The 25591-nt window shown below is 41.1% G+C and overlaps 1 protein-coding gene across 4 annotated transcripts in view; it reads right to left on the bottom strand.

Moving 5' to 3' along the window:
• Nucleotides 1–25591, bottom strand: part of LOC125901705 (partitioning defective 3 homolog) — a 288080-nt gene that overhangs the window by 106664 nt on the left and 155825 nt on the right. For all 4 annotated transcript variants that reach the window (XM_049597558.1, XM_049597562.1, XM_049597559.1 and 1 more), the window contains 4 exons: nt 22633–22680; nt 10243–10431; nt 8735–8905; nt 2812–2965 (listed from right to left, as the gene is read on the bottom strand). In XM_049597558.1, coding sequence (XP_049453515.1) covers nt 2812–2965; nt 8735–8905; nt 10243–10431; nt 22633–22680 — 562 coding nt within the window. The remainder of the gene's footprint in view (nt 1–2811; nt 2966–8734; nt 8906–10242; nt 10432–22632; nt 22681–25591) is intronic.

The raw sequence follows: 25591 nt of genomic DNA, 5'->3' as shown, positions 1-25591 counted from the left end.
TTTGGTTTGGTGAAGTAGAGCGAGCCAAGACGCCACTAAATTGTTTGAGAACGCCTGTAATTAAAGCAGAGAATGGTATCAAATAAAGTTCTCTATTACCATTTTAAGGATGCTGGTATTGTAATTTTTAAACAATACTGAGCTTTAGTACTTAGATTGAGTACTTACATTTGATACAGTTTCATTTAAAAATCTGGCAAACACAAGTTCTTCACTAATCCAATGTAAAGTTCTGCCTTCATTCCAGCAAGTATCTTGTAATGTGTGTGTCAGTTGTCTAAAGCTCCAACTGGGGGAGCTTGTTTTAGAATAAATCTGCGATTACTAATATAAATACACCTATAAAAAGCTGACCACAGGGAGATGCCCATCTCAAACCTGAAGGCTGCTGGCCTTTATCCTGTGCTTAGCCCACAGTGGCAAATTAAACAACGATTCAAATAAAGCTTTAATCCTTCCCCAGCCTCTCCAATCTCACTTTGACACAAAACCACAGAGTGACGTTCTGGGGAAAAAAAAAATAAATAAAAATCCACTGCTTTGATATCTCAAGGTCAAGCCAAGCGCATGGAAAAATGGACCAAGTTTTATTACCAACGTGATTTGAACTGATTCAGAAACCACACGGAGGAAGAAGATCCAAAATATTTTACATGACAAATTGGGGTTGAATTTTCCCTTAGGTGGTCAGGGGGAAAAAAAACACTCCACTGGGCTGATTAAGTGTTTAATAAGCAGGAAAATGTCTCATGTGTCTGTGATAGTTAGTAATAATATAGTGCACATCCCTCCACGGGCCAACCTCGGAGGTTTCTTGCATCTGGTGTCCTGTCTTGTTGAGGTTAGGTGAAATATTAGAAGAAACAGGCCTCTCCAGCCACCCTCACATCTTAATTTCCCTGCTCAGCCCTGTCAATTTGTAGTGAACACAAAAACACACGTGACGGAGGATCAAAAAGCGGCAGGTGTTGGTATATGATGAGTCAGGGGGCATGCAGTGTCTTTTTAATCCTCAGAGGATGAGGGTTGGATGTCACTGAACACTATGACAGCAATGAGGTGAGGTCATTCAAGGTGAGCACCGCCATCTTTTGTATAATCCTTTTGTGTTCTTGTGAAGGTTGATGATTATTTACTGATCCACATTTTGAACAACATTTAATTTTACTGTAGGGAAGATTGGGGGCAGAGGGACAAATACCAACAGCAACTTTGAATTTGATCTATCATATTTGCTTCCTTCCAGTTTTGTCCACTGCATTTCTTCACTTCATCTCTGCAGCTTTCTGGTTTCTTATCTATAGGCATGTCTAGCTGGTAGCACCATGTTGTTCCTCTACTTTTATGTCTTTAATGACTTAATAAAGCACTCTGATAAACGCTGGCTGCTATAAAAGCCCTAGACCTGTAAATACCGGCATCACCTCGTCTGGTCGGCTTAGTGACAATGATCTTGTTTGCCACTGTTGAGCAGTCAGCTGCTGTATCTCCTGCATATCTGCCTTGTGCTTTCACTCCCGACCCTGTACGCTCATTATAAACCCTCGCTGTTTGTTAAGCATGGATGAACGCAGCCACTGTGGCAGCGTGCTGGAACTTCACCTATTAACACTTCCTCTGTCAGTCATAACTCACACTCATTTTTTTTTTTTTTTTTGGTTTGAACTAACAACACAGTGTCAGTGTCAACCAATTTGCATGAAAGGAAAACAGAGTTCACACTTTTACATTTATTATGTTGCATTGATTAATGAGGGAGAGTTAGTTGGAGCTAATTTAAAAAACAGATTAAAAGTTGGTGCGCCAACTCTTGCTGGGCTTAATTAATTATCATTTAAGGTATTTTTTTTATGGTCTTTTCTCAAATTACTCGCAATAATTCAGCAGAGGACGTGGTCAAAGTATTTTCTGTGGCGTAAATAATATGGATAATTTGTTTTATTGAGAAATGCAAAGCAAAAAACTGCTGAGGACAAGAGGACAAAAGGGACAAAGATAGTTGTGTCATTTTGCTCTTTCTTGTATTTCACGCAAGCAAGCTGAGCAGTTACACCATCTGGTGCACAGAAGCCTTTCTTTGACATTAGGCAACTTCATCACCCGTCCATCAATCATTCAAGTGCTACACACATGCAACCCTGTGCAGATGCGTGCAAAGCTCTCACACACGGATACAAATATGCTTGCTAATCTCCTTCACTTAGTCCAACAAACACAAACACTCACTCCCAAACCAGCTCAGAGCTAGTTTGAGCAATGACAGATAGGTCATCTACAGAGAGACTGATAAGCATGCTGCTAACACACGTACAGACACTTTCAAAAAAAACAAACTCCCACATAAAAAGAATCAATCACTAGCCTCTGCAGCAACAAATTGTCCAGGGGCTATTTTTCCATCTCTGTCTCTCTCTCCCTGACATTTTCCGAGACATTAAAAGCCACTGAGTCTTGACAGGAACTGAGACCAGATGACAAAGTTAGCCCATATTCTGTGCTGACAAAACCTGACAAGTAACACCATAGGAACTAGAAAACACTCACTAACAGAGAAGAGGTATTAATGCTGCACTTATATTCCAAGTGTTGCCCTATTCCACACTCTTCTTACAGTTGATTAGAATCTTTTCTGATATTCACAACAATCAACACCAATACCAGTCTTTGCATAAAAACATAGCACTGGCATCAGACTGAGATCGGCATGAGATTGCACATAAACCTCAACCAGGAGACTTTATAATCAGAAGCAACTGAGGGAGTATCACAAGCCGAATGAATACGGTCTGATAAATGAAATGTCAATCTTACCTATTGTGCGTGGCATCATTCCTTGTCGTGGCATTAAGTTGTCATCAAGGCCCTCCAGGCCGCCATACAAGGAGTGGGAGATGCGGCGTTCGTGGTCGTCCAGGGACGTGTTTATAGTTTGCTGACTGCCCCCCAGCGGGCTCCCTGGTGTCTCCTGAATGAGGAGGGAGGTGATATCAGAATGTGATTGTATTTACTCATCTTTGTTTGTCTATACTCAAGAAAATGAAAAGGTTCAATGCTTCTATAGCTGTGTACTGTATGGTTCATTCTCTGAGATCATGCTCATCAAACACTGCAGATGTTATATACTGCCCTGGCTCTGTGTGGAGTCTTGTAGATGCAGCAACAGTTAGCAAAAGCTTACTTTTCTTACAGTTGTTTTGACCGGGCATATGCCTTATGGTTCATAAATAATAAATAATGCCTTTGTGCTTGAGAAGAAAACCATTATGGTGCTACATCTCATGTTACAGTTGAAAGTAAAAAGTGTCCATGATCCATACACAAACATGTTAGCCATTTGCTAAACAGCACTGGATGGACACAGGGGCAGCTATCCACACTAATGCTAGCAGTGTGATAACCATGATAAATGAGCATGGATTTCCAATAGGCTGTTAGGCCACAGGCTGTTAGCGAGCTAGCCCTGCCCACAGGGGATGGTTAGCTTGCTAGCATCTTGACATTTCCCCCAGGACCCATGATGACACTCTCTTGTTTGCTGGACAAATAGACCATTTGCTGGTCTTGTCACCCATAATCGCACATCCACTGCCTGAGAAGGTGTGTGTGTGTCTTCACCCTCATTGTTTGTCCATTGGATAGTTGACTGTATTGATTTGTTTTGGTCTCTGCATTTATTACTGAAGGTGATGACAGCCCTTGCCATAAAGATAACCATCATCGCTGGCATCGCATAACGAGCGATAACACTATCACACTGGAGTCAATACTGGAGCCAAATTGCCCCGATCAATGACTATAACTAGGCTAGGCTGGGATTCGATTTTGGCAGAGGGTCTTTGCCCAACGATCCTTTAAGCTCACTAAATTGTTGAGGTGCTGTAATAACCACCGCCACATTGATTCTGATGTTAACAAACAAGTCCAGTTTACGGGAGAATACATATGTGGGTACTTTAGGAGGCTGGCAGAAGTGTGAAGTGTAATAAAGTGGGTTTCAGACTAGAAAGCTGTTTGTTTAAATCTCGATGCCTGAAATATTTTCACTTCCTGAACAACCACACATATAGGCTTCAAAAATATATACTTTAAGTAATTTGAGCAAAATCTAAAATTGGTGATCTTGCTGCATCAATGCACAAGCAGCACTTCAAAGTTGTGGTTGGATGCTGTGGGGACAATTTTAACCTATATACTGTTTTGTATGTTATTCAATAACAACATATAATTTAGAAGATTAGCCATGTTTACCAAGGAGGGCACATCCTTAGTATTGATTCTGGGAATTCGGGGATTGTAAATGGAGGAGCTTACGTTTATTTGTGGTAGTTTTAAGTTTAGATTGTAATAGACTTTTTGTGTTTTTACATTCTGTATGTGATATTCAGAGCATCAATATGTAGCAATATGTAGCAGCAAACCATTCCTTGTTAAGAAAAGAATGGAGTAATGGCTTCCAAAGGAGAGAATGAAGTTGAGCTACCTCTGTGTGTGTCTCTGTAGTTTGTTACAGTAAGCCGGTCTAACATTGTGTGCACGTTGGTGCATATGTGTGTTCCTGATTCCGCGTTGCGCTGCAGGTTACTGTTTATATCGGGACAGCATTGTAGCAGAAACGTGCGTACCCTCCTGTTCCCCCCAGGTTAACACCGTTAGCTCTGTCAGCACTGCTGCTATTGTTTAGCACTGTTTAGGGAGTTGGCCCCATTAGCTGCTAGCTGCCGGCTTAGCCACCTCCATGTTGAGAACCGTGTGCTCTGAATTTCGCATTAAGCCCCCAAAATAAATTAACACAAATAAATAGGAATTTAATCAGAATACTGTTGACAGTTCTCTGACAAACAGAGTATCATATAAGGAAAACATACCCATGGATATATTTCTTAATTTCTAAGGGCAGTGGTTCCCAACTGGTGGGTCTCGGTCCAAAAGTGGGTCACAGGTCCATTCTGAATGGATCGCAAGTGACTCGCAAACATGTTAAATTAGTAAAAAAAAAAAAAAAAAAATTTCTGGCATACAGCTTTTATTTTGAAGTGCCATTTACTGCTATAGAGTGAGTTACAAATGGACAGCTACTTGACAGAGACAGCAAACTAGCTTGACAACATGTCCAAACCAAGTATGACGCTGAATATGTTAAACTGGACCTTGAACTATGGACTACGGAAAAATCTGAACCCTGTGGGAACCACTGTCTTCCGGGATGGGTAGAGCTGGGTGAATAAGGCCTCATCAGCTCACTGAAGATGATCATTTGTCTTGGATATAAAATCTTGCTCAGTAGGGCAACTGGTTACTATAGCAAACTATGGAAAAACTATAGAAAACAGCAGAGTTTCTAGCATTCTCAATAATGTCAATGGAAACCAACACAATAATGATGGTAATCAAAGGTTTAATACTAATTTATGATCAGACCAACACTTTATCTAAAAAATATAAGGACATTTACAGGACAATAAAACGACCTGAATCACTGCTAACAGACCCAATTAAACCTACACACGGATGCAACAAATCTTCCACGGAAGCAAACTAATTTCTAAGGTCGCCATATGGTGCTGTGACTGTTGGCATGCCACTGCTCTTGACTTTCAATGAGATAGTTAATGAATTGGCCGGCTGAGGGGGCCGAGGTGAAAACGCTTCAGTAATAGCCAAGGGGATTTGCCATACGAGGACGCATTGACAAATCACACCGCAGCTCATTGCATATTCAGGCTGATAATTGAGCTCCGGGAAGGTCTCGATCCCATCGGGTGCCAACGGTGATGAGGAAGTCGGCTGCTCTGGGTTCGTTGTGTTTCTATGGGGATCGAGGAGGGAATGTGAGCGGTAGGGCTTGTGATTTATGCAACGGCAAACATTTGAGATTGATTTGAGATCATCTGTCAAGGGATGGAGACATGGAGAGGAAAGTAAATACAGGATTATTTGATCCCATATGTCAGTGTGGGTATGACAATATGTCGAAATAAGCCACAGCTATCATCACATAGTAATTAGTATTATTTATTTTGAACAAACATTTGATGGACAACTGGTTATAAGGTATTAACCTTCGATAGCGACACTATAGGGACTTTCAAAATCCGCTCTGAGCAGGCTCTTTGAGTATGAGTGTATTGAATTGTTGTTTTCCTCCTCTCTGAGTGTCTTGGACACTATTTCTTATAAACAGCCAGCCACTTGGACAGCCTCAGGACATGCCTCCGGCTCTGCATGTGAAGCAGAGATTGACGAGACTCCCAACGCTCGAGTTTTATTCATCCGCCATGCTGTCTGTTAAGTCTCACTGCCTTGACATGGCCGCAATACACACATACACACAGGGTATCTGTTTGCAAGCGAATATACAGAAAGATCCTTGAAAATAAATGCATACATGCATAAGCAGGATGTACAAAAGAACAAACTACACACTCACACACACACACACACACAGTGTGCAGACACAGAGATGTGCACAGACACACAAACACAAAACACACCTCCAGGCTTAGCCTCTGCTTTCAATTACCAGACGGGCCGAGGGAAATCAAAACTTTGACACACCAGGTTGGAAAAGGAGAGCAGGGAAGCCAGGCAGTGCCAGAGGCGTACACGAGCACACGGGCGCGCACGCTCATATACAGACACACAGCAGCAGCGCACACAGACTCAGCCTCGGCTTTCAAGCAGGCGACAGGCCAGGGTGTAGAGAGAATGTAAAAACATGACATTGAGGGGAGGAAAAAAGTTGTGTAGCTCAGTTCGCAGCCATGTTTTTTCTTCTTTTTTTTTTCCCTCGAGCTCCCTCAAGGGAGGTAAGCATGCGTGGGAGGGGTTGGTGAACTGCTGTGACCTGACTACTTACTTTTATTTCATGAAACGATTCATTGCTGCTCATGAGGGTATTTCCCAATGGTTTGCTTTGGGTTGTGTTGTACATGTATCATAGAAAGGGTCTTATTGAAGTGGTGCCTAATGACTCCACTTCCACAAAAGTGTCTTCATTATTTAGGACAGCAGTGTCAGATGAGTTCCATTTTTGTTTTTTACACAGTAACTACAACTCAAACCACTTTAATTTTAAATAGGATCACAAACAACCCAAGTCCCTATCATTAGATCAAAGTTATTAAAGTAAATAAAATACGCGGCATCTGCAATGGCAATACTAAAATAAAAAAGGCAGGATATAACGGCCACTATATCAAACTCTCAAGCCTTGCAGCCTGAAAAAGAAAAGTTCTCGACCAGGCTGCAACTTGGAGCTCTGGTTCAAATCCCAGATCAGCTGGTGAAGAAATACCTGGGCACTAACTGTGAATGAAAGCCACCCCCCTTTTCTCAATAACAAATGTTAACATGTCCTTGTGCAGGGTGTTTGCCCCCTCCAGTTTTTCCACTGGACCTGCTCAGAGGTCAACAGTCAACACTACAGTACTGCAGCTGTAATGTGCAGCTCTGAGGTGTGAACATGTGAAACTCGAGCGTGAAGCAGGCTGCTGCTGCAAAAGGTCATGTGTGCTCAGTCAGGGTAAATAAAAGAATGAATCACTGTGTTTACATGTGCTACGATATTTTTATTCTGACCTCACTGAAAATAAGAACATGTTTTTGGTTGGTGGTTTTAACCACTACTATACAAATCATTTCAAAGTGGGTTTTCTTTTCTTTTTTTTTGTTGTTGTCAGTGTTGTACTTTTTGGAAACATTCTGACACAGCTTTACACTAGAGTCCACTGGGCCAACCAACATGAGCAGTCAGACATTTTTTTTGCAGAATTGTCAGATTTTTTTTTTTTTTCTTTTTTTCTTTTTGTAAAATGTGTTGCTGCTGCACCACCTCCAGGTCTCAGCCATGAATGCTGTGAGTAAAATGTGATCATAATAAACAACAAAAATGACTGTGGTTATGAAACAGCATAATTTCATTAAGGCCCAGACACACCAAACCGACTTCAGAGAGCTAGTGGCGACGAATGCCAACTGTTGTGTTGCCTCACATTGCCTGTGTCTCAGCCACTAACTCGCACATGAACACACCGCAAAGCCTACAGCTGACGGATAACCAGCGTGTATATTTTGTGACTGCTTGAGGGGTAATAACTAACACCAGCAAACAGGGGTTGTCTAAATTCGTCATTCAAAAACAGAAATAGGAAGACCATCTTGACACTATTGAGCCAGCAAGCACATAAACAATGCAATCCAATTTTGAAAGAACAGAGCATATTTACTGAGCACCAGTGAACAATAACACAAACCATCATGAAACAATTCTGCTAAAGAGCTTGATGGCTAAAGAAAATAATCTAACTTTGTGTAACAAATTTGTTTTGGTCTCACTCCCTCTTGAATTAAGCTGTTTGTTTACTTTCCTCACTTGCGTTTCTCTTCTCCAGTGCCCTGAGCTGAGCTGCCAATCCGACTGAGTTCCTTCACCGATGGACTATGCCATCGCCGATTCAATATGCTGAATCAGTCTGAATGGTGTGGGATACACCACATCGACAAGGGAAACAGACGCCGTCGACTTGGAGTGTCAGGGCCGTAAAGGCGTATACATGTATTTGTTATAGCCCATGTACTGTTTTGATCATGCAGACTCCAACTAACTAATATTCAGCATCACCTCTTCTTATCAGACATACTGTATATCCAAAATGTTGTCCCAACTCAACTGAAAACAGTTGCAGACAGCCACACACCTGTCTTAATCCAATTCATCCTTCACCATGTTCCTTACCTCATTTCTTTTGGCCACTCGTCTGGCCACTATGAGCTGGATCATTCCACGTTTGTTGCCCTCCGTTGACATCGACTTTCGTAGTGTCTCCATGGCATCCTGGTTGGTTTTGCCCAATAGCGACTCTCCGTTGACAGCAATCAACTGGTCGTTCACCCGAAGCCGCCCGTCCTGTTGGTGGACAAGAAATCACAAGTAAAGTAATTGTAGATTTTGGTGTTCAAACTTTTAATAACACATACAAAGTACCAAACGGCATGTGTGTGATGAATAAGCAGCCGTATCTCCAACTTAACAACAACCTTTATCTAATCAGACTAACAGTCTCACTCACAGAGTGTATCCTGTTTCCAGCCATGATCTAATCTCAGAGAAGTGTGCTTTTAAGTCCATTATTATGTTCTGTCAACACAAGCTTGTTTGTATGAAAAACAATCAAGTTGAAAGAGTATTGAAACTGACTGCAGTGCAGCACCACAGACAGCAACAGAAAATAGGGCACTTTGTGTTAATAGATTTTATCGCAGATGAAGCTTTCCTTCATAGTTGCTGAGGAACAGAAAAGTCATTTCACTTTCTCTGCCAAGGGCATATGGTGAGATTTTTAACATTGACTCAGTTTGATGTACCCAGTGTGTTGCATGACATCTCTCTCGTCTTTTGTCACTTTCTAACAGACTGTCTGCAGATATCTGGAAGTTATATTTAATGCCTTTCGTGACCTTTTTAGTGACTGTGCGTGTCTCTGTGTGCACAGGTCAGAATAACCTTCGCAGAGAGACAGGCTGTTGGATTTATCTAGAGCAGGTACAAGCAGCAGTTCACTTTAAAGGAAGGGACATCAGGTCAAAAGGATTTAAGCGGAATGTCGTCTATCAAAATGTTTTACTCTGCTGCTGAATAAAGAGACGTTCACACCAAGAGCTAGAACTATAATGATGATGATGTGAGTATCCACACTGATGAACGATAACTACTTGTCAACAGTGGCGCAAAGCCTGTGTTGCGCCCTCCAACTGTGAGGCAATGTAAAAATGGATGGATTCTGATTGACTGTCAGTGTTTCTATCGTTCGTCAAATTGCTCTGGAGGTGGTCTGGAGATCCGAAAGATATTATTTGCCACTACTCTTTTGTCGTTATAGCTGTGGTGTGGTACACTTGAGACAATGATTTTAAACTATGATATATTTATAGCTAATGGTATAGTTATCACACTTGTGGACGGCCTTTAAATCCACTAATTGTGGCTGCAAAATAAATACAGAAACACCATTTAAGTTGACAGTAAGACCTTATGTTTTTTTGCAGATATTAAAATGTTTTATTACGCCTGGTATTTGTAAAATTACATATAAGTTTTAAACACTTAAAGCATAAAAAAGGTCTTCAAAAGACCTAAACTACCCTACAAAAAGTTTCTCAGAAGAAAAAATACCTCACTTTTAAACCTTTCTTTTTGATTCCCACCCTCAAACCCTCCAGTAATGACAGCAGGAGGGATCATACCTTGCAGGCTGCCCCTCCATTAATGATTGATTTGACGAAGATGCCCAGGTCAGCGTGGTTCTCCTTGGAGCGATTGCCTTTGACACTGACACCCAACCCAGCTGAACCTGAGTCACTGAGGGGGATCTCAAAGGTCAGGAACTCTCTGGTCCCGTCTGGAGTCAGAACCAACTCATCCTCCTCTGTCTTCTGTTAGAAAGAGAACAAAGAAAGAGAAAGAGACATTGAGATTGTAGACTTTTACAGCAGAACAAACTTACTGTACCTAGAATAACATTTAATAGCATAATTAATAACCCTGCAAGCAACAACAGAACAATCTATAGCATTCCACAAAGACACAGTTCACATTTAAATACAATTAAATGCTCATATACCATGATGCATATTTAATTACACAAAACAAAAACACAGAGGCATTTATTATAGCCTAAAGCAGTAACACTGAAGCCCCTTCAGCCTCACCATGCTTTCAACATGTCCCTGAGTGTTACTCAAATGGCCAAATATACAAAGACATTCATTTGGCCATTTGAGGTTAATGAAAAGCACTTGCATATAAATTGCAGCTGGGCATATAGCAGGGAGGTAAATCAGAGTGCAAGCTCATTAGCTCCATCAGATATATTAGTGTTAAACACACCAGTGCTTAGGTACTTAGTATAAGCAGCCATGGACTTATCTACTATAATCAAGGCACGATGCTCTGGTTCATCAATACTAAAACATGGAGGTGGGTGTTTAAAACTTTCAGGAAAGTATTAGCTTCAAATTGGGAGTTTTTTTTTTTTTTTTTTTAAATGAGAATCAGGATGTGATGTGTTGTTGGCTGCAGTTTTAAGTGCTGGTGAATCACAGATTTGGTTAATGAGTACTGAAAAAAACAAGTCAAAGTGAGGGAGCATGATGAAAATTGGGATTGTAGAGATCAAAAGTAAAGCATTAATATGTGAAGCTTTGAGCAGATACAGTCGGTGTTGTTTGTTTCTGATGCGTAGCCTGAGGCTAGTTTTCATCAAAACGTGAAATCTTGCAGCTACACTGTAGCCTCGTCTCCCACACAGCAAGCACCTCAACTGCAGTTGAGAGATTGTAGCTAGCTCCACCAATCAGGAATAGTATAATGCTACCCTGATTCAAGTCCACCAATCGGAGGGAATGCGTTCCTACTGGAGTAATTTGTTTAGGGTTGCAACATGAATTCCCACAACTGAAAAATCCATAAGTGAGTGACCATAATGACAACATATTTGGCTAACTTAACACTTCTCTATGTGCTGTGTGCAGTGATAGCAAGGCATGAAGCAAAACAAATGCAGTTGGAGAGCTTTTACTGTGAAGCAGCTGCAGGTATCCAACATCCTGCACATGCAAGTGTTTAATTTAGCCAAGAATGTAAAGTTATTGCTTTACGAAAACAGTTCCCTCCATATTTGTACATCTGTCAGTACATTTTTGCTGATGACATGCTATTATTGCTATTCTATAATATGATTAATGTCACCCATATCTTGTGTATAAATTTGAATTCATTCAGCAGCAAAACAAGTATGGATAAGTACGAGGGATGCAAGACATTGGATTTTTTTGCCTATATCTGGTATGCCAATATGTAACAACTCATTTGACAGATAACTGATACCGATATCGATATATCCACTTTATCCCCCACCTAATTTTAGTCATCATCAAGTCTCTTCTGTAGTGGAATTAACATCATATTACACATGCATGCTCTTATTGTTATGGCCCACCAGCAGATGGAGACATGAAATACAATGCTTTTCAATGTATGTGATATTTATTCATCGTGCAAATTAAGAAAAACCATGATGGCCATTTCTGATAGTTCATTTCAAAGCTAATATTGGCCAAAATCAGTGATGTACCAATTATATCAGCGTGTTGGTCGATTCCGGTATTTCATTTAAAGCCAATATCAGCCAATATCGATGACACGCCGATATTATCGTGCATCCCTAATAAGTACATCTCTTTTTACGACAGCAATATCGATAAAAACTATCACAAACCAGTTTTTTTTTCTGATTGTGCTGCCTGATTTTGAATCAGCACTGTATATAATGCCTCAATGAAACACAAACTCTAATATATGATAAAATTTATGGATTAAAGTTGATTAAAAATACCACAGATGTGATTAACTGTCTTCTTACATTAGATTTACCATTGTTTTTATCCTGACTATTACATGCCGAACCTTAACCCTGACAAACATAGATTTGATGTTAAGATTAAACCCAAATCCTAAATTTATTTCAGCCCAAGGCAAAGTAAAACCTAATCTAATCTTTATGAGATTAAACACACTTCCCTACGTCTGCCTTCACGCCAAAGGTCTTAAACTTTAAGACTTTTGCAAAGAAGGATTCAGACAGAAGCACACACACCACCCGAAGACCAAATTCGATACGCCATGCACCTGGATCGTGATACCAAGTGCGTCACACAGGCAGTAAACTTCCCAGCAACCCTGCATGAACACAGCAGCCTAATTGACATGCTGAGTGCTCTCCCTCTCTTCCCCTCCACAACAGGTGCTTCTCTCAGTCTTTCTCTGTATTCATTCTCCCTCTCTCTTCCAGCTCAACAATAAAAAGCTATTCTCTCTTGCTTGTTATTTGACAGCTGTCCTCTGAATAGATGGGTGCGTGCACGCTCCCGCCTGGCAATTATTGTGCACGCCTAATGAATTCAATCATCGGGCTCGGTGTCAGCATGTCATTAGCTCCCTTTGTTTGCTGGGAGAGAGATGGAATTGCTCTGGGTTGAACAGAGGAGGGAGAAAAGAAGGATGGAGGGAGAGGCAGAGCGGGAAAGGAGGGGTTGGGAGGGGAGACAGAAGAGGAGGAGAAAGGCAAAACAAGGATGTATGGAGTAAGAAGGGAGGAAGGAAGGAAGGAAGGAGGAAGATAGAGGAAAGCAAGCATGAGGAACACTATCAGGGCATATGCATGCTCCCCAAAGACAAATGAAAGCTACCTGGAATAAATTTAAGATCAAATTAAAAACAAAACAGAAAAAAAAAAACCAGCCAATTTGATGTCAGACACAACTTAGCAAAGTGCCGAAGAATAATAACACGTAAGACAACAAGAATTTAATTATTTTGGAACCTTAAGTCCAATTCATTCTGCCTGGAATTGAATCTAAGGCTAATTAATTAAAAAGAAGCTAACAACATAATCCTCTTAAACTGTGAATGGTCAGAATAGGAAAACAGGAAATTAATTATTACCGCTCAAAAATATAACTGATTAGTAATGTGATGTCATTTCAACGTTAAAAATAAGACAGCTATTAAATGATACATGAGGCATTACAAGCTGAATAATGCCATTAATAAAGATTCATTTCATGATTAGAATGTTTAAATCCCATACAGTGCAAAACACATCAACACGACTCGAGAAGTTTCCAAAGTGTTTACAGAAAGTATAGTTGGTGATTTTCAGTTTTGCTGCCAACAAAATACGAATGCTGTGACATGTGCAGCTGCAGCATTAATTCTGTGAGTTGGCCAAACTACAAAATAACACTGTTAACTCTCAGCCATGGATAGTCTTCAAGATTAAAAAAAGGATTCTGTATCTTGTTGTGTTATAAAAAAAAAAAAAAAAAAAAAGGGGGTATTTTTGCTGCCAGAGTGCTGGGCCTGAAGCACTTAGCTGTTAGCTTGATAGCATGATAGCAAGCAGTAGTCACGCATTTCCAAGCTTAACTTTTATCATATCAAAACACTATTTTGAAGGTGTCTATTAGTCTGTGAAGCTAACACAGTTTAGCTCGTGCAGCTAGTGTTGAGCTAACATCTGTATCTTTACGCCAAATACACACCAAGCAGTGGTGAAGTGCAGGAAGCCACAATAATTACATTTTTCTGCAAGCAGGAGGTGTGTTCATGTGTTCCAGTGTTTACTGACTGGATGCAGTTCTCTGCTTAAAGGTAAACTATTGTTTGGCTGCACTTGGTTGCAGAATCAAAGAGCCACAGCTTGAAGCGGTTGCCCAACCTTTCCATAAACACTGCATAGCAGCTCGCTGCAGACCGCATTTCACCGCTGCTTGATGTGTTTTTGGTATCAGGGGTCATTGGCATTGTTTAACTTATCCACAAAAAAGAAACGCAGCTAATTCTGATGCCTTAAAAGTAAGACAGTCTTTTAGCCTTTCAATGTGAGTGGTGTTTTTGACCAAAAAAGAATCTGTCTTGAGCTGCAAAACATAATTGAGCTTTATATTAAAGTACCACAGCCTTTTAACAGGTCTAAATGAACATTCATTAATATGTTTTACCACAAAGTGGCGACTATGCAGCTGGCTCTGTATGATTATTTGGTACTTTATCTTTGCAGCATTGGTGATAAAAGCAAACAAACCTGTCCACACCCTATTAAATACTCTGTTTTCCTCCAAGACTTTTCCTTTTTTGAATTTGGAATCCATAGCTAGCCGAGCTAGAGAGACTTTAGGCTAGGTATTGCTAGGTTTGGCAAAATTTAGAGGAAAAGGTGCCAGGCCATGGATGTATGACACACATTTTTAGTTGGAATGTTAAAACATTTTTCTTATGTGGTGTTCAGGCTACACATTTTTACAGTTGGAGAATGTAAAAACATCCTAAGGTTTACACGGCAAGGTGGTGCAGTGGTTAGCATTGTCGCCTAACAGCACGAGGGTGCCTGGTTCAAACCCAGGGCGGGGGAGCCCTTCTGTGTGTGGTTTGCATGTTCTCCCTGTGTCTGCGTGGGTTTTCTTTCTGGATACTCTGGCTTCGTCCCACAATCCAAAGACATGCTAGATAGGTGAACTGGTGACTCTTTTCGCACATGCGCATTATGCTTCCAGTCGCTAGGCATGCTCGAGAAAGTCGACCATCACAACAACAAGCTGAGCTCTGCTTGTGCTGCTCACCCTGTTGAATTTATCAACGCTTCCCCATCACAGTGTAGATTTACTGTAGCAGCTCCACCTTGTCGTCCGTCCAGACAAACGTTCGCGCAGTTGCCATTTTGTTTGTCTACACATCGCCGCTCTGTAGAAGGAAGCGTAAACGTCACACCGCCAGCTACTGGCCTGGCATGTGTACTGCAGCTTTTTGGTCATTTTTACAGATCCATGTGCACGGCGATTGTTATCAAAACCTTGCCGTCTAAACGTGGAACATTTTTCAAAACAAAAATGAGAAACAATAATGTTTTCAGTGGATTGTTTTCGTGTAAACATGGCCTAAGCTGCATGTAGGTGTGAATGTGAGCATGTCTCTACATGTTAGCCCTGCGATAGTCTGGTGACCTGTCCAGCAGGGTGTACCCCGCCTCTTGCCCAATGTCAGCTGGGATAGGCTCAGCAACCTCCGAAAGGATAAGCGGTTGCGCAAAATGAATGAATGATTTTTTTTTTTTTTTTTTTTGGTCAAAGCCACAGGGGGCCACTGGAGAGGGGCAAAAGGGACACATGTGGCTCTGGAGCCACAGATTACCTTCCCCTGGTCTAGCTAGTTACATCTTTTCAGACAGGAAGTTAACGTTTAGCTTGGTAGTTTACAAGCATGACAGATCGTTAATGGAAAGCGAACAGTAGTTTTCATATCACTGTTTTAGGCTTATTACATTAAAAGTTCTGAAAAGGGACGTCAGGTAATTATAGTTAGCTGTGAAGCAGATTGGCCTGTCAGTCCGAGAAGCTAACAAAACTTTAGCCCAAGCAGTTAAAGGGCAGAGCTGGGAACTATGTTATTAGAGAAATAAAATTGGTCAGACATGACCTACAGAAAAGTTTTGTCATAATTACACTGTGAGCAACTTCGCCAACTCAAACTTGAATAGTTGTACTACTATAACTAAATGTGAGCAAGATGTGATTAATTTTTCAATATAAAAGTAGCTAAGTTTACTGGTACTTTAGCTTTTACCCAACTGATTGCTATTCAAAAAAAGAAAGCAACTAATACCTGAAGTTTTTCCACATAGAAATAAATTTGCAGGTAGAAATGTACCTTGTTTGATACCATGTAGACAAAAACAAGCCTGGAGATGAATTTATAGAGAATAATCACAGTTGCAATATTGTTCTGAAAAATCCAGAGACATTTTCCTAAAACATCCCGCCCGACCTTTAAGTGCAGCTGATTCAAGACATTTTCAGGACCTGACTAATGATAATGAAGAGAGGAAAGAGGAAACAAGGCAAAAAGAGCAAGTAAAAATAAATAAAACAGAGGCAGAGAAGGGAGGAAAGAAAGCTCAAAGTAAAAGGAGTTGAATGAAGGTGAGGGGAGGAAGGAGAGGGAGGGGAGTGATGGGCTCCAGAGGAGGGACGGAGACAAATAGAGCGAGGGTGAAAAGGCAAGGAGCCGAAAAGAAAAGGGTGAAAAGAATGAGAGGGTGCGAGCATGACAATGACAGAGTGAGCGAGCGAGGGAGTTTGAATGAAAGGCCGACAGAAAGGGATGAATCCATGTGGAACACAAAAGGAGACAGACACCGCCACCTCTCTCACTGTACGTCTGTATCTCTCACTCTCCCGCTCTCCGTCTTTTTCTTTCTCTACTTCCCACCTTTTCTAACCTGTCTCTTTATACTGCTTTCTACATTCTTTTTCTTTTTTCTTTTTAAAAAACATCTCTCACTGCTCATTTTCTTTTTTTTTCTGTCCTGCCTCCCATCTCTAACCCTCATTTTCTTTCCTTAGCTTTCACCGTCTCTCCATCTCCTTCTATTCACGTTCTTTGTTTCTAAGAGTACGTCCGTATTTAACCAGCAAAATTCAAGGCGCTATCTTTATCTCTTTGTTTTTGGCTGATTTTGGTGCCACCCAAAACTGAGCTTTTTCAAAACAGTCTGAAAATACCAACCACACGCTTTAGTTTGGACGAGGTAAACAAAGCTTCTGGAAAACCTGAGCTTGCTTAGCGATGTTAAGAAGACAATCTGACAGACGTCTGAACAGCATCATAGGAAATACTGTTCGTCTGGGTAACAGGTGGCATCTACAAGCCAAGGTCAAATCATCGTTTTCTGCTTGTTCAGTTGCCTGATGGCAGAGGCAGAAAAATAAGTAGATGGAAATGACTGAAACCGATCAGAGAAACACTAATGTGGATGAACAGTTTTAACATGTATACAGTATCTTAGGGTGCTTTCAGTCCTAAAGTTCGCTTGCTTTGGTCCGAATCAGGGACTCATTTTGTTACACAGCTGCATAATGGCTTACAGTTGGTTTGTGCTCTCACAGCAGCATTTGCAAACGGACCAGATCAAATGCCTGCGTAAGAAAGCTGCTCTTGATTGGTCAGAATTACCATGCGGGAAAAATCCAGGAAGTAAACAAAACCTTGAAGAAGAGTACATATCGAGATAAATGCGATACTTTCTAATGTCACAATGGAGGGACAGCTACGTAGGTTGATTTTAACGTTGGTCATCCTGTACTTTAATTGCTTGCATTGTTCATTTTAGTCAAACCATACAGTTTGAAAAAGGAGGCGTGGCTCCAACTAGAAAACAATGTTTTGATGCACTGGATGCACCTAAAGCGAATATTAAGGCAGAACAGGAGGAGGCGAACATTAATAATCCCCCAGGACTGTAACATGCTCATGTTTAACCCAAACAACGTGTAATGCGACTGCAGTCAGTTCGGATCGAGATCGGAACACGTTCGTTTGTAACCGGATCAAGACCACCTCTTCAAGAAGGTCTCGCACCGGTTGTTTTGGTGTTCACCCGATCGCTATGTTCACACCTGCCCAAACGAACCACACTTAGGGGGCAAACAAACTTGACTTTGATTGAACCGAACCAAACAGGGCAGGTGTGAAAACACTTTAAATCTCTTTAATATATCTTTCCTCTTTTCTTCTCCTTTCGCTTTCTGTGGCTTTCCCTTTTTCTTTTCTTTTTTACTTCCTTCCTTTCTCTCACTTGCCTTCTAACACTGAACCTCTCCCACTTTGCACATCTAATGCACACCTCGCACCCTCAGAGCCTTCACTCTCCTTCTTCTCCAGTCAATCTTTAGCATTGACTGAAATGAAATGCTCCTCATTTACACTTTCTTCTTCTTCCTCTCCACTCTCACTCACACTCTCACACACACACACACACACACTAACACACACACTTCTCTCCACTGCAGTGCCTGGAACGATTAGCAGGTTGGCAGCGGCGAGCTCAACTTTGGCCAAACAAACCTGTCGATTTTATGGCATCTGAAAGAACCGCTTGGGGGGAATTTAAAAAAAAAAATAAAAAAAAATTTTAAAAAAGGGGGGGGGGGGGAGCGAGGGAAGGAGGTGAGAAGGAGGCAGTGAAGGGTGTAATTGGTCGAGGGAAGTCGGGCGTGGAGAGCATTGTTGGCTGCCTACTGTAGCAGTCTATCTCTATACACTGACTCTCTCTCCCTATTCCTCCCTTACTTTCTATCACTACATTTACCACTCCCATTCTCCCCGTATATCTTCCCCCTCATCCCTCTCTCCCCGTATGTGGACACACTTGCCCACATACTTAAGGTCTGGGGCTGTTTTTTTATGCACTGGGTGACAATTCTGTGTTTCAATGAGGTAAATTTTCCAAGCTCCGTCCCCTCTTCTTCATCTTTCCACCACTTTGTACCTCCACTTTTCTGCTTTCCTCTCTTCTCTTTTTTCCCTTTTTTTCTTCGATTCATAACTCCGATTTTTCACTCTCTCTTACTCTTGCTTGTCCACCCCTCCCCTGCTCTCTCTTTTTCTCACTCTTTCTGACACGTCTCGCTGTAGCTCCATGCTGATAGACCATGAATATCAAATACCTGTGGCACAGCATGGAGGGAGAGAGGAAAGCAGGTGTGTGTGTGTGTGTGTGTGTGTGTGTGTGTGTGTGTGTGTGTGTGTAAGTAAGTGACAGAGAGAGAGACAGAGAGAGAGCTGGTCTGTATGCATCTATAGGTGGATATGTATCAGTACGACCACACAAACACACAAGACAGCATGTGCGCTCACTCAAATGTCATCCTTATACACCATGTGTGTGTGCCTGCACGCATCCTTCAACTGCCAACACACACCACTGACATGTGACGACTACAGCGTGAACGGGAAGAATCGATTGACACGCATACACACTTCTCATTTGCCGTCCCAAGCTAATCAGCTGCCCTCTCCCTTTCGGACAGTGAAACACGACGTGGCTCGCTTTTTAGAGCTCCACAACCCACTAGAAACCATTTATAACCTCATCCAACCCCGAGCAATTACACCAGCAGCTGCTCCGCGTCGCTCCACGTATGTGTGCGCTAGTGTGTGAGTGTACTTATGTGTGAATGTGTAGTCGTGTATGTGCATCTGAGGTATGTTTGTGTGAAGTGTGCCATATGGCTTGTGCATTTTTGAGTTGGGAATGTGTGAACGGCCTCAGTTTAGTTTATGTAACTGTATATTGTGAGCGTTGTGTGTGTGTGGAGTGAGTGTGCTGTATGGGAGGCTGTAATGTGTGTGTGTAAGTGTGTGTGTATGGTCCAGGTGGCAGCTTGAAACATCACTTTAATTAAGCCGGAGAGCCTGTTCTGTGGTAGAATGGCCCTCTCTGATTGACTCGTATGTGTCACCAACAAGCCGCTACACAACACAGAAAAAGTATCGAGCCTGCTGCCACAGAGCTGCAGCCATTAATCACTGCGGCTATCCTATTGTGCTAATAATGAAACAAAGTTATGTAACTCTTGTAATGATTCCCTGTTATGTGAAAAACTACACTGCACCCAATGCTGTGGTTTTCAGATGCTGAGTAAGAGCACTTAATTACAAGTTAGTCTTTTATATTTACTTGAGAAAAGTATAGAAGCATTAACAGCAATATGTACAAATGTATCAAAAACAAACGTTTTGTTATGCGTCTGATCTATTTCTGAATATTATATTATTACACTTCAGATATATCACTGGATTACTTTTAATGCTGTGTTAATCTCTGTGAACGGATAATTGCAGAATCTGTAGGCAATGGGACTTTGGGAGATTTTGGTATCGGAAGTGTTGTGGTTTCCGTTTGTAGTCTGTTGGTACTCCGTGTAGTATTGACTAATCAGGTTTGAGTAACAGGTAAACAGACTGTGTGGAGAGGTGGATCACACTGGCCAAGATGCAATCTTGGAACCCATTGGCGTTTGTCTCATGACAATTAAGCTTTGTCTGAGCTTTTCTTTATATGTATTATATTGCATTTACATGCAGGTATCTGTTTAATGACCAGCACACGGAGGAGAAAGTCTTGGCCAGGATCCAGGCTCCACTGGATCTCCCGAAATACTGTCCGTTGCCCCCAGAGGCTCATTGTTGTTGGACTGATGGCAAACAGGTTCCAAGATTGCAGATGCATTAACAGAGACGCAGGTTTTTAATGTTGTAGCTAATCCACAAGGTAATTCTAACTACTTCATATTCTGTTGGATTATTCAAATAATTAAAATTAAAATTAATTAATTAAATACTGTATATTATAATTACGTTTCGTACATAAGCATGAGTAAAAAAGTCTATTTCCATCTAAAATGCAGTAATGGAGCATACAATGGAAATACACTGTCATTACCTGAATGACAAGAATGAAGACCACACCTCTACAGTCGACGCTATTTGTTCTGTTAACCCTTAAAACAGTGGTTCCCAACTGGTGGGTCGCAGTCCAAAATTGGGTCGCAGATCCATTCTGAATGGACCACAAGTGACTTGCAAACTATCATTGTAAAAACACAACAACTTTATTTTTTACTTTTATTTTTAAGAACAATGATTTTCATTTTGAAGTGCCGTTTCCTGCTGTAGTGTGACTAACAGACAGCTAAGTATGATGCTGAATGTATTACACTTTGTGGACCTTGTACTAACGACTAAAGGGAAATCTGGACCCTGTGGCTGGACCAGTTTGGAACCACTGCTTTGACATATGAATTGAGCTTCAGTGTAGAGCTGGGTGATATGGAGAAAATAAAGTATCACAAATTTGTGACTAAATACTTGATACTGACATTGGGACAAAATTGTTGAGTTGACTACTGGTGCTTTCCCAAAATGTGGATACAATGACTGAGTGGTTTAAGGCAAATAATAGAACAACTAGAACAGTCTGGTTAGTTCAGAACATTACATTACTTTGCTGTAATACAGCCTTTAAAACCAGGAAGCAATATCCAAAATCTATCTATAGACAACAATCTCATCTAACAGTATCAAAATCAAATCCATATTGCCCTGCCCTACTTCAGCATATACATTAAAATTAAATATGGCATAAAAACCCTCTTGCCAATGAGCTGATGATGCTTATTATATGATAATTTCACAAAATATAGTAATTTACTATAACATAAATATCATTATCCTTAGACAAACAGAACCGTCCGCAGGACTGTGCTGTTCTATCAGTTATGGTATGTTATGCAATGTTAGCATTTTGCTAATTTAAGATAATAATTATCATACACTGACAGTGTTATACTAAACTGTAAATGAAGTTGTGTTAATAACCATGATGTGTCATAAGATGTGCTAAACTGCTGTGACATGTCATGTATTTAATGTATCATCCTACAAAGTGTCACCACACCTGTAATAGAACTGCATTATGACTTAAAGTGCTGCTGTTCTTTTTTTAATTTAATACTAATGCTGTGTCATGAACAGCCAACACATGTTCCGCTATGCTAAATGCTACATCATGTCATCAAGAAAACCTTCATCATTACACTATAACGTGCTAACAGATTGCCGTTTCATAACAGCTTTGTGTGCAGAGAGGAGAGGAAACATGCATGTGTGATAGATAGCATCTTGGCACGGTGTTGCTGCAGCATTACTGCTGCCACTGCTGATGGCTTTTCAATATAGCATTGCAGTAATTTTCCATAAGCCTGTGTGACTAATGGCGTAAACAATGGAGCCGAATGTTCACGTTATGGGCCCATTATGGAACTATCAGGGCAGGCATGTAAAGACGGATGCCTTTGATCAGTGCTCTATTGTAGAAGCCAGGAGCAGAGAAGAGGATTTGCGTCTTTAAGTGTGTCGTAAGTGTGTGTGCGCGAGAAAGCGAGGGGAAGAGAGGAAGAATGAAGTGAAAGGGAGAAATAAAGAGAGGAACAAAAGACAAAGACAAGAGAGATACAATGAAAATTCAAGAGAGGAGAGGCTAAGAGCTGCTGAGAGAGAGAGGGAGAAGCAGAAAACCCAGCAAAGTGTTTTGTTGCTACAGACCATTGGCAGAGCAATGAATTGCTTAAATGACTCCCAGTCTGTCTGTGAAGCCACCCAAAGTATCTCATTTGCCTTTACTGCCTTTTCCCTATACAGCATAATGACCCAAGCTGGTGATGTCATGCAGCAGTTACCTCGATCAGCCAATGGGGTTTCCCGGCTGTCACAGGCTGCCTTGGATGCTAAAGGGAGCAGTCAAAGTCAACAGGTTAGACACAATGGCTCCTTAGATAGAGACCACTTAATAAGTCAATACAGGAATGTGATGGAAAGTGAGGTGGCCAGATATTAACAATGGTGGTAAATGATGTAGATGTAATGGCAGAGGGGCTGAAAGAAACACAAATGCACAATAGCATTGGCAAATTAAATAATGAATCAATTAGAGATTAGCTTTGCTGTACAAAAACAATAACGTGCAATGAGCAAGTTTTTATGTTTATTATTCTAAAGCTGAATACAAGACTACTGTAAAAATGTGGGTAAATTTTGGGTCATTGGACCGATTTCAAGAAGTGAGTGCTTTTTCCACTTCAGTGGTTGCATTCTGTCTGCTGTGTAACCCTCGACAGAGCTCTCTCTCTCTCTCACAGGATGAGTCATGCCATGCCAACCTCAAAAACCCTGGCTGGAGAGCCTGCAAAACCTGCAGGTCTAAAAGCTGTATACATAATATATTCTGTTGGTTTTCGATGTTATTAATTGCACTTTCTTAACTGCACAAAGAGATGAAAAATAGATGGAATAAAGCCATGATAGTAACAAAATCAGCAGATACAGGCCAGCATGTCACCTTGACTAAAACCTCTTTTGTTCTTTAACATCAGCTCTCTTTGTGTAAGATGCCTCAGTGGATACATTTTTTTTTACGTATGTACAGATAATACACTCTGTCATCAGCGTAATGATGCATGGATGCAATTCTGTTAGTCGTGTGCATCACACACTATGTGGGGTTTTATTTTTACAAGGGCTGCTCCCCGAAAGTTGGAGCTTCAAGTTGAGCTGTCGTTTTGTGTAGGCTACTTTTGGGGATGTTTTGGTCTCCAGATTTTGCTGCGGAGTGAGTGCTCTTGACTGTCACGCTACCGAGGAGGAGAGACTCTGCACCGTAAGGCTCAGAGATAACATCATCTTCTCTCCTCTACTTTGATGTGGTGAATTTACAGCGCACAGCAACCTAAAACGATTCAGACCATGGCTTTTGTATGACATCTAGTGTCCGTGAAAAAGGACGATGCACATTTCCAATCTGCTGTTGTCGCATTTAGCTTGTTTACATGAATGCGGCTGTCACACTAAATGTTCAGCTAAGCCCTTTCAAACTTTATATATAAAAAAAAAGAGACGAACTGTCAAATATTCGGCATCATTCTGAGACAGGTAGAGCCCTAATTTTTACTCATGTCTCTATGCACACTGTCACTGTACAAGTTGTCAGGATTCAGTGAATGACTCTACACAAATTAAGCTTCGAAACAATTCTATTTCACTGGACTTAAATGGTGCAGTAGTGCTGAAACTATCATTTGGCTGACTTACAAGAAATTTGATTAAATGATCATGTGAGTTATTTATCAAACAAAATTGGAGAGCATTTGCTGGTTCCAGATCCTTAAATGTGAGGATTTGTGGCTTTTTCTGCTTTAAATGTTTATAAATCAAATACTTTGGAAAGTTTGTATTATCAAAAAAGGGCCCAATTTGAAACTATCACTACCTCAGGCTATGTTTTGCATTTTTCATAATTTTCTGAAGTTCTCCAGACTAACTGATTTAACAAGAACAACCATAATAATTTGGAGATTAATAATGAAAATAATCATTAGTTGCTGCCCTAACTTTCAACATCCAATTTTCTCTTCATCTACTGGAAAGGTATCTATTACTTGAAAATGGATGCGTGTCCATTAAAAGCTGCCCTGTTCTGTTATATGCACACCCTGCATCTAAAGCTCTGCACCATCACCGTGCCTCTGCTGCTGTTGTTGTTGTTGTTGGCGGCGAGATGTTTAAAATGAGGCGCCTCACAACAGATAACATCTGAAAGGCACCGAATCCATTATGGCGGTTGATGTTCCGGGAAAGGGTGAGGAGGAGAGAGGCTCATCTGGAGGTTTGGAGGTAGAAAGGGAGGAGAGGAGGGAGGTGAGGAGAGACAAAATGGGGGAGAGAGGAGACGGCGTGGCCATGGTGGGTTTGCTCAGTCTATCTGGCTCTCGTCCCTGCTGCTGCATTGATTTTTAGGGAGGTAAATGTCCAAAATATGAGAGAATGAAACAATTGCTTTTAGTTCAATAAAGGTGCGCTTGTATTTCTACATAAATGTATAAGTGTATAGTCAAGCTCTACTTTAGTTGTGACACTGAAGATTGGCCTGAATCAGTACCAGGAAATATTGGCGGAAGGAGACAAAACTTAAAACAAACAGGGCTCCTAAACAGCAGTTAGCAGACGATCCAATCAGAAAGCTGATCTGTCTGACTTTTATTTCCATTACATTATTGAAAAAAAAAATAAATAAAAGTGTTGTGATTTGATTTCTGGGCAATGAAGTCCTTTAAAACATTCAAAACTCAAGTTATCTCTCACTGCTAGTGTAGCTTGGATGCTGCAGCAGGTCGTTGTGTTGCCAGCTCTCACTCACACAAAGCAGCAGTGGTAGATGGGACACTCTCGGGCATCTTTCATTCCTATTATTATACTTTAAGGTTGATGGAATGACACACGTCATTGTGTCTGAATGTGTGTACATATGTGAGATGTGCCAGCTGCAGTCACAATAACCGACAACGTCCTGCCATAACGCTCCTCGATGATGTGGATCATCCACGCAGCTGGCAGGTACGACCGCCAATCAAATTAACCGGCCAATTACACTTCTAGCGTGCCGCGCAAAACGCAACCAATTACCTGCACTTGGCCAGATGTAAGCTGAAGGTAAGGCCAGATGTGAAGACGTGAAGTCTGCGGTTGGTAAATTACAACTCAAGTTCGCTATGTAAATGGAGAGTTATGGAAATCTGAATAGCCTTTTAATATCAGCAGTAAAGACAGATGAGCTTTTAACAGCTGCTGTGGTGGAGAACCTTT

Source organism: Epinephelus fuscoguttatus, linkage group LG15 (genome assembly GCF_011397635.1).
Source record: "Epinephelus fuscoguttatus linkage group LG15, E.fuscoguttatus.final_Chr_v1".
In the NCBI taxonomy this organism is placed as follows: domain Eukaryota; kingdom Metazoa; phylum Chordata; class Actinopteri; order Perciformes; family Serranidae; genus Epinephelus; species Epinephelus fuscoguttatus.
The sequence above is the reverse complement of the archived record's forward strand: the minus strand, read 5'-3'. Positions and strand labels throughout refer to the sequence as shown.